Source organism: Saccopteryx leptura, chromosome 1, assembly GCF_036850995.1.
Source record: "Saccopteryx leptura isolate mSacLep1 chromosome 1, mSacLep1_pri_phased_curated, whole genome shotgun sequence".
NCBI classification, from domain to species: Eukaryota; Metazoa; Chordata; class Mammalia; order Chiroptera; family Emballonuridae; genus Saccopteryx; species Saccopteryx leptura.
In genome coordinates this window covers 303,422,150-303,432,665 of record NC_089503.1, presented here as the reverse complement: position 1 = coordinate 303,432,665, position 10,516 = coordinate 303,422,150, and the positions used below count along the sequence as shown (strand labels likewise).

The following is a 10,516-nucleotide window of genomic DNA, read 5'->3' as shown; positions in this document are numbered from 1 at the left end:
AGTCATTCCTCCCAAGCATTTCAGACCCCCATCCTCACATACCAGAGATTATTTTGATTACCTAAAACAAAAGAGAACAAAACTGAGTCGCTTATGCACAGAAGTATTCTTTTCCTAACCATGCTCTGTCCTGCAGAAAATTTCTGAGCAGTCTACCCTCCCACTTCTGTTTTTTGGTTTTTTCCATTTCTTATCTGATACATTTAGAAATGACTCACTTCGAAACTCTTCCTGTGAGGCCCAATAGTAGTCAAAAGTGTGGAGTTCAAATTATCAACGCTAAGGAGAAGAGAGTGAATAGAGATAAAAGCTCAGCAAATTTCTTAAACATATTTCACAGCTCAATTGTGAAGTGTGAGGCGCAGACAGGATCCGTGGAAGTCTCCTGAATGGTGCTGAGGTTTCTGGCTACTGTCTCAGGGTTCTGGTAAGAAACCCCAGATCGACTGGACAACCGGCACCTAGCTTGCTTTGCTTATTATACATTATGGTTGGAGAGTCATTATCTTCTTTTTCCCCATATTTCTTCCCAACTTATGTATCTTTTGTTTTCTCTGCATATGCACCTTTCTTCTTCTAAATAGCCTACCTTCTATTAATCTTTTCTCTTAGTATATTCATTCTGAACTAATAGTGAATATTTATGTCATTCTCCCCCCTTTTAGGTTGACTGTGATTCTTCTTCTGACCTTTGATTCCAATTTTTCCCCAATAGTTTTGTTTTTCAAATCATTGATTGCCTATTATATACATATATATACACATTTATATATGTATACATACATATTTAAATATATACACATTTATATATGTATGTATATATATATACACACAGACACATATTTATATTAATGTGTGTCTATTCTTAGTTCATTCCCTCTTATTTTTAATTTATCCTTGAATTTATTCCTTCTTGCTGCTATTATTCTTTCATTAGTATTTAATTCTGGAATCTGCTTTTCCTATTAAAGTTGAATTTTAGTTTCAAATTTTACTTATCTTTTTAGTTATTGCCAGTCAATTTGTTACCAGAAAAGGGACCTGACCTTTGGGTCTGTCGAGGGCCAGCCAGTAGTGTGTGGGTTCTTGACTTTGTGCAGAAAAGTTTTCACAACATGGGGCCAGGTGATTTTAAGAATAAGTTTATTAAAGCTAGGGACAGTGCAATAAGGAAGGGCCTAGAAGAAGCCATAGAAAAGAGCCTAGGTGGGGCTACTTTGACTATCTAGAAACCTTCTGGTAAACCAACGAGCAGAGAGAAGTGGGCTTTGGAGACAGCTTCAGGGTGCTAGCCCAGGATGAGCTGCCACTGCCTGCACTTCCTTGGTTGCAAACCTCCTGGGGACCCTCAGAGTTTAGGAGGTATATATGCCTGTGGGGGAGGAAGGAGCAGAGGGAGAGGGAAAGCCTTGGGCATGCTCCCAGGAGGGAGAGTACCTGGGTCTTTTGTTTTAAGGGTATTTTAAGACTGGGAGTTTAGGAAAGGATTTCTTTCTTCTTTTTTTCTTTTAATTTTTTTTAGAAAATTCAATTTAATGGGGTGACATTTGATCAATAAGAATACATAGGTGTCAGGTAAACATTTCTATAGCATTTGAACTGTTGATTGTGTTGTGTATCCATCACCCAAAGTCAAATCATTTTGTCACTGTATATTTGTCCCTCTTTACTCCCCTACCTCCATCATACTTCCCCTAGTGACTACTTTACTTTTATCTATGTCCATGAGTCTCATTTTTATATCCCACCTATATATGAAACCATATAGTTCCTAGCTTTTCCTGATTTACTTATTTCACTCAGTATAATGTTCTCAAGGTCCATCCACGTTGTTGTAAATGGCAATGTCATCATTTCTTCGGGCTGAGGAGTATTCCATTGTATATATGCACCACATCTTTATCCAGGGAAGGATTTCAATAGAATATTCATTCATCAGCTTTTCTAGGTGTGCCCTTTCAGGGTTGTGCTCGCTACTGATTGGCCAGCCCCTGGGGTCTTTGGTCATTGTTGCCTACCTGGTTTTGCTGCTTTTCTAGGCCAGGGCTAAAATACACCTGAAGCCTAGATGTTATCTCTAGGGACCAGGCTTGCTGTATCTGCCTGTAAACTTCTCAGCTAGTTTGTTCAGCTAGTTGTCTCAGTTTCCCTATTGTACTTGCCAAGAAATTTTCCTAGCTTTTTACTATCCTGCCTCAAATTCAGTACTAAAATAAAATTTTTAAATTCTCTTTTTACCTTAAATGTTGAGATATGATTTAGTTAAAACACTTGGAGAATCATCAAGTTATCTTGTTCTGAAAGACTTTCAAACTCATTTATATAGATTTCATTGCAAGACAGACAATATGGGATATTTAAAATAGCTCATACTGGATTACTCAGTTGCTTTGTATCAAAATTTTGCTCTTGTCTGTCTTTAACACTTCAATTTGTGCAGCTCTCAGTACCCTTAATAACAATACTAAAGGCTTCTTAGTTGTGTGATTCTTTATAGTATAAAGAGCATTAACCTGACAGTCATTGGACTTAGGATTTGAGAACCCTCCTAGTAGCATATATGGTAAAATCCAACCAATTTGCTGAGTATCAGTGTCAAAAACTACAAAATAAAAGTAGAAACAAGGAGAGATGATTGCTAAGTTTCTTTTCAGCCCTAGAATTCTAAGCTCTGTCCTTCTCTCAGTATTTTATGGACCTACACATAAATACGTGCGTTGAAGTAGGATAGGGGACCAGGGTCGTTGCCGTGCACAACAGGAAAGAATGGGACCCTGATAGCCCTTGAAGAAGATAGGGCTATAAGAAAGAGAATGAGAATAACTTTTTTAAGTTATTATTTTGTTGATTCAGTTACTTTAACTTCTGCTAATTATTTAAGATCTTATGACATTTAGTTAGCTCAGCAGAACTATTTCTTAACAGCAGAAACATTTTGTATCTCTACAAAAGGAAACAAAATCTTATTTTAGCCACTAAAAACTAGGAACTGGAAACAAAAAGGAAGATAGAAAAGACAGTATCCTTACTAAATTAAATGGATAAAATAAGAATCTTAAACTTAGTTTTGTTTTGTTAGTAAATCCACCAAATGAACATCCATCCATTCAAGTAATATTTAATTTTGGGGGCATATAAGGCATTGTGCTAACATCTGTGGGACAAGCACTTAGGAACAAGACTCATTTTTGCCATCATAAAATTTAAGGCCAGTATGACAAATAGAACAGCCATCATCATAATTATAAGATAAAATGTGTCATGACACTCAGAGTATGAAAAGAAGTTCAAACTACATACATGAAAATAATTCAAGAGACTAAAGAACTAATTTCTGATCGGGATAATTAGAGGAAGTTTCAAGGAAAATATTTGAACTGGATCTTGAAGAATAGCTGGAATTTAAACAGGTGGAGATTAAAAATAAAGCAAAGAAGAGGTTAAGGTGAAGGACATAATTGCAGATAGAAGAGCATTAGCAAAGGAACAGAAAATAGCATTAACTTGGAATAGTGACCTGTTCAGGAAAACAATAGAGTACATTTTAGAGAATATTCAGAATTAGGGGGTATAACGTTACAGAGGCCAAGAGAAGAGAGTGTTGAGTAGTTAGTGTCTCAAATGATACATATTTTATTCTGGAGGATGAAGACAGAGAGAGAGAGATGTTTGGACTTGTTATTTAAAGGTAATTTTAGTGAAGTGATAAGAGCAGAAAACAAATTACATAAGGTTGTAATTTGTGAGTAGTAAGAATAATAGACCCCAAAACAAGCTGGTATCTTTGGAAAGGATAAACTAGGCTAAATTAAGAGATTTAAAAAACATAGCATCCTGATAAGAGTGAGATCCTAGATTGGATATAATTGTGGGCAAGTCAGCTATAAATGATATTTTGGGGACATTTTAAAAAGTTGAATAAAGATAGACTACTCTTTAAGGAACAATGTGCTGTATAATGTAGAGACTGATAACTAGGAGGAAAAAAGCAGTTTATAAAACAATATCCAAAAATAATAAATAAATTAATAAAATAAAACAATATACATTTACACCCACATTCATAGCAGCATTATTCATGATAGCTAAAAAGTAAAAGCAGGCCCTGGCCAGTTGGCTCAGCGGTAGAGCGTCGGCCTAGCGTGTGGAGGATTCGATTTCCGGCCAGGGCACACAGGAGAAGCGCCCATTTGCTTCTCCACCCCTCTGCCGCGCTTTCCTCTCTGTCTCTCTCTTCCCCTCCCGCAGCCAAGGCTCCATTGGAGCAAAGTTGGCCCCGGTGCTGGGGATGGCTCTGTGGCCTCTGCCTCAGGCGCTAGAGTGGCTCTGGTCGCAATATGGCGAGGCCCAGGATGGGCAGAGCATCGCCCCCTGGTGGGCAGAGCGTCGCCCCTGGTGGGCGTGCCGGGTGGATCCCAGTCGGGCGCATGCAGGAGTCTGTCTGACTGTCTCTCCCTGTTTCCAGCTTCAGAAAAAAAAATAATAATAAAAAAAATAAAAAGTAAAAGCAATTCAAATGTCCCGTGACAGATGAATGAATAAACAAAATGTGGTCTAGACATACAGTGGAATATTATTTGGCCTTAACAACAAAGGAAATTCTGACTCATGCTACAACATGCATGAATCTAAGGACATTATGCTAAGTGAAATAAGCTAGTCACACAAAATAAAAAAGAAAAAGGATAAACACTGTATGGTTCTACTTGTATTGTAGTCAATTGCAGAAATAGAAAAAAGTGGAATGGCTGCCAGGGCCTGGGGGAGAGGGATGTAGAAAGTGATACAATAGGATAGAGTTTCAGTTTTGCAAGGTGAAAAAGTCCTGAATTTTGCATAATAATATGAATATATTTAACACTACTGAACTTTACACTTAAAAATGGTTAAGATGCTGAATTTCATGTTACATGTATTTTAGCACAATTAAAAATGTTTAAGAAAAAATATGCACATTTGACCTAATTTTGTTAAATTTTTTAACAAAAAATATATGTAAGTATATATAGTACAAGTGTGTGTATATGTGTATATGTACACATATATGTAACATATGAAAAATCCAGAAGGTGTAAATTAAGACACTAAAGCAGTAAAGTATTCTGCTTATTGGCAGAATATGACATTTTTATTTTCTTATTCTTGTCTATATTTTCTAAATTTTTATGCATATTTTCTGCTTCCATAATAAAAAAGTTACTGTTTCTGTTATATTCAATAAAAAAAAAAAGAAAGAAAGATGATATGTGGTGAGGAAATCAATGCCAAGAGCATAAATAACTCTTGAGAAATTGAACAGTCAAAAGAACAACTGAGGTTGTATCTGAAAAACATAACTGAGTCTAGGACACCTTTTTCTGCGGTGGTGAGTCCTTTGAAAATCTGGTGCAGGGAGTGAATGGGCCTCCTGCCCTTAAGGAAATGAAAATACATAATGTTTAAAATTTCCATATTATTTGAAATGGTGACGGAGCTTCTCAAAGCCTTTTCATGGATCTCAGGTTGGGAACCCCTGGTATAGAAGTTACTGTTTGTTTGTCCATTAGACCCATTTGTTCATTTTTAATAGGGAATATTAGGTAAGGGGGGAAAAACAATGGAGAATGAGATTGTAAAAGTGCAAGAAACAGGAGAAATTTACATTGGTATAAACTTCCAAATAAGGTTATTATTTCTGTGTGCATTTAAATTGGTAGATTTTAAATGGTCTAAGGCCCTTCTGGGCAGGTAGCTCTGTTGATTAGAGCATCGTCCCGATACGCCAAGTTTGTGGGTTCCATTCCCAGTCAAGGTACATACAGAAATCAACCAATGAGCCTGACCTGTGGTGGCGCAGTGGATAAAGCATCGACCTGGAAAGCTGAGGTCACCTGTTCAAATCCCTGCACTTGCCTGGTCAAGGCACATATGGGAGTTGATGCTTCCTGCCCCTCCCCACTTGTGTCTCCCTCTCTCTCTCTCTTCTTTCAAATGAATAAATAAAATCTTAAAAAAAAAAAAGAATCAACCAATGAACGCATAAATAAGTGGGACAACAAATTAATGTTTCTCTCCCTCTCTTTATTTCTCCCTTCCTCTCTCTTTAAAATCAATTTAAAAAGTAAATAAAACAGTGTGAGGACCTGTGTGAGAAGGTTAGAGTTCTAAGAGTACTTATTTAATAAAAGACAATGTTACTTTAAACAGATCTGTTCATTTTTTGGCAGATATTTAGCAATGGAGTCTTTCCCTGATGAGGCCAATTCAACTGACCTACAGCTCTGGAAGGAACCCCAAGCGATTTTCCCCATGGTTATTCTCAGCCTCACTTTCTTATTGGGAGTACCAGGCAATGGGCTGGTGCTGTGGGTGGCTGGCCTAAAGATGAAGTGGACAGTGAACACAGTTTGGTTTCTCCATCTCACACTGGCAGACTTTCTCTGCTGCCTCTCCTTGCCCTTCTCCCTGGTTCACATAGCTCTCCAAGGACACTGGCCTTATGGTTGGTTCTTGTGCAAGCTCATTCCCTCCATCATCATCCTCAATATGTTTGCCAGCGTCTTCCTGCTAACTACCATTAGCCTGGACCGCTGTCTTTTGGTACTCAAGCCAATCTGGTGCCAGAATCGCCGCAATGTAAGGACCGCCTTCACTGTCTGTGGATGCATCTGGGTTGCAGCTTTTGCAATGTGTATACCTGTGTTCATATACCGGGACACATTCACTGTAGACAACCATATTAGGTGTGGCTACAATTATGGTGATGATAACTCATACAATGATTTGGATTTCATCTATGATGGACCGGAAAATGGGACTCTTGACAACGCCACTCTTCAGCTCTACTCCGATACTTATTACAGTTTTTCATACACAACTGAGCCATTACAAGATGATAATAAAGGCCACTTTGAATATGACAATTTTGTTTCAACACCCCTGGTGGTAATAACCATCACAAGGCTAGTGATGGGTTTCCTACTGCCCTTTATTGTCATGGTGGCCTGTTACAGCCTCATCATCTTCCGAGTACGAAGGAGTCGCTTCACCAAGTCTCGTAGCAAAACCTTCCGAGTGACCATGGTAGTAGTGGCTGTCTTCCTTGTCTGCTGGGCCCCATACCACATCGTTGGAGTCCTCTTCTTGATTATTGGCCCAAACAATCCCTTTAGGGAAGCTCTGCTATCCTGGGACCATGTGTCCATTGCTCTAGCATCTGCCAACAGTTGCTTCAATCCCTTCCTCTATGCCTTAATGGGGAAAGATTTTAGGAAGAAAGCAAAGCAGTCCATGCAGGGCATTCTGGAGGTAGCTTTCAGTGAGGAGCACACACATTCTACCAGCTGTACACCCAAAAAAGCCTTTTCGGAAAGAAACAGTAGTAGTATAGCTGTGTGAGAATGTGGAGCCCCTGACTCAAGCGCTTGACCCAAGCAGAGCTTCTTAGTCTTCACCCAGTGTAACATGTTTCTAAAAGCACAAGGAACACGTGAGCAGGGATTTCAGAAAACATCAACAAAGAATTGATCTAGAGGTCTTTAAAGTGTGGTCCCAGACTAGTGGCATCCATATCACCTGGAAACTCTCAAGCCCTAATCCAGACTTGATAACAAACTCTCTTGTTTCCGATGAATGCTAAATTAGAGAGTCAATGCAAAAATTAGTTTATTTCTATCCTAAACTAAGCCACCTGAGATAAATCAGAATCTAGTCTGTTGTAAAATGATGTTTTCATCATTAAATTTACTATTTAGTATAGCCAAATTACTTTTTTTCAGATTTGTTTTAAAACCAATTCTTTTATCTCTGAGTGAAAGATGATCATTAATTCTATGGCTTTATCATTGTGCTGCTAATGGTGGTGGGGATACTTTTAAATAAAGAAAAGATGAAAGAAGAAAAGGTGTATGAAAACAAGAATTTATGAGACTAAGTCTGAAACAGAGTATAATGCCAGATGCTTCCATTTGGGAATACTCATGGCACAGAACACAATTCTAAGTTTCCATTATTGCAATTAAATAATCATCTCTTATATCAACAAAGGCTACTAGGCATCTAACAGCTTACTCATGAACTGGAATGTAAGATGCCCTTTGAAGAGGTCTCTTATCTGTTTACTCAATCTTCCTATTGATAGAGCTATGTACTTTTCACTAATTCCTTTATTCCTCCCCTGCCTCTGAGTCTTCATTCACATTAGACTTTGTACTTCTACTAACCTCTAATTTCAAAAGTTTAAAATCACTGAAAAATGACTGAGTACCCTCCAGGAATACCATTAAACTTACTAAAACGTAACTGTGTGTTTCTTTCATGCTCTAATTACCAGATGTATGTTTAGGTTTTTAAATTAAATTTTATCTTAATCAAAATGGTAGGTACACACAGTTCAAAGAGTTGCGAAGTATGTAGTGAAATATGAGAAGTTTCCTGTCACACTCTGCCCAACCACTCCTTCCACCCACCCCCATTTCCAAGATAACCCTTGCAACAATTTTAGATGTTTCTTCTGATTTCTGCCATATCTTTTTTTTTTATGTGATATTTTTAAGTCCTGTGCTCATGCTGATCGTTTTTGAAGATATGATAAAATGACTGCCTGGACCAGATTGGTTGGTTAGTGTCAAACCAATGCATAAAGGTTGCCAGATTTGTGTTGTTTTTTTACCAAGAGACAGACAGACAGACAGGAAGGGAGAGAGATGAGAAGCATCAACTTGTTGCAGCACTTTAGTTGTTCATTGATTGCTTCTCATCTGTGCCTTAACCCGGGGACGGGGGGGGGGGGGGGTCCAGCTGAGTCAGTGACCCTTTGCTCAAGGTAGAGATTTTGGGCTCAAGCCAGCGACCATGGGGTCATGTTTGTAATCCCAAGCTCAAACCAGCAACCCGGCGCTCAAGCTAGTGAGCCTGCCCTCAAGCCAGCGACCTGGACATTTGAATCTGGGTCCTAGCATCCCAGGTCGATGCTCTATCCACTGCACCATCACCTGGTCTGGCAAGGTTGCCAGTTTAATCCTTGGTCAGGGCACATACAGAAATAGATCAATGTTTCTGTCTCTTTCTTCCTCTCTCTCTAAAATCAATAAATAATTTTTAAAATAAATAAATAAGTTTTTGTTTTGCAAGTTGAAGAATTTTATCCAAGCACATTTATATTTTTTGTTTATCCAGAGTCCTAATATTCATTAACCATCACACTTTCATCTGTTCATGACCACACATCTTCCACTTTCTCTCTCTATTCTAACCACATATATAGCTTTCCTTCTATACTTTTTTTTTTTTTTTCCTGAAGTTGGAAATGGGGAGGCAGTCAGACAGACTCCCACATGCGCCCAACCGGGACCCACCCAGCATGCCCACCAGGGGGCGATGTTCTGCCCATCTGGGGCATTGCTCTGTTGCAACCAGAGCCATTCTAGCGCCTGAAGCAGAGGCCATGGAGCCATCCTCAGTGCCCGGGCCAACTTTGCTCCAATGGAGCCTTGGCTGCGGGAGGGGAAGAGAGAAACAAAGAGGAAGGAGAGGGGGAGGGGTGGAGAAGCAGATAGGCACTTCTCCTGTGTGCCCTGGCTGGGAATCAAACCCGGGACTCCTGCACGCCAGGCCGACGCTCTACCATTGAGCCAACCGGCTAGGGCCTCCTTCTATACTTTTTATTTTATGAAAGCATTGTTCAACTTCCTACCACCTTCTCATTTTCTCTGAATATAAACCTTTCTGTTAAACCTCTAAAATTTCAGGTTTGTTTGTACTTCAACATAGTGTCATTGAAGCTGAATACAATGATTTACTCTAAAGATAGAAAATGAGAAGTTTTAGACTTGTAATGGTTGATGTGAGGATCTGGACTACAAATTTGTTATAAAGTGCTATACAGGAAATTTCAAATAACTAGGAACACTTTCACTTGTGAAGTAATGTCTGATATACGTGCATTTGCATTGTTATTAATCTGCTTATATATCTGATGTGAATAAATGCTTTCTTTCTTGTGGTTCCCTGCAAGGCTCAGATTCATGGATCCCTTTAATTGTATGACACTCAGAATATATCATATGCTCTATATGCAGCAAATTAATCTTACTGTGAATAGCTGTGGGCTCGCTATAACAGCAATTGGCTAGGCTTCCAGAAATCCCAACACATCTCACAAAACCATGGGTATAAGTCCAAAACTTCTAGGATATTAGAATGAATGAATTTGGTATAGTTACAAAGATTCTATAGTTGGCATTGCTGGACTCCTAGAGTACCAATTACCTTGGAAAAAAATTCTGAAAAAAAAATCCTACAATTGGAATTCCCGCATTGCTAATGAAAAATTCTGGTGAGTACCTGTTAGTACTCACAGCAAGTTCCAGATGGGGACCCAATTCCTCCCCAAATTGTAGTGTCTTTTATCTTTAAAATATCCAAGAATGCAAGCAATGTGGCTTTGTTCAAACACCAAGTTGCAAAGGGTGACTGTCCCTACCAACAAAATTTCATTATCTTTAATAGCATTTGAAAAACAGAATGTTACAGGCAT

General features: G+C 38.7%; 1 protein-coding gene across 1 annotated transcript; it reads left to right on the top strand.

Moving 5' to 3' along the window:
- The first annotated feature begins 257 nt into the window (after window positions 1–257).
- On the top strand, window positions 258–9,982 carry C3AR1 (complement C3a receptor 1). The gene is made up of 2 exons (XM_066357751.1): window positions 258–427; window positions 6,207–9,982. The coding sequence occupies exon 2, from the start codon at window positions 6,217–6,219 to the stop codon at window positions 7,375–7,377; it is 1,161 nt and encodes a 386-aa protein (XP_066213848.1). The 5' UTR covers window positions 258–427; window positions 6,207–6,216; the 3' UTR covers window positions 7,378–9,982.
- Window positions 9,983–10,516: the final 534 nt, after the last annotated feature.

Coding starts and splice junctions, on each gene's coding strand:
- C3AR1 (XM_066357751.1), top strand. CDS start 6,217: ATGGAGTCTTTCCCTGATGAGGCCAATTCAACTGACCTACAGCTCTGG.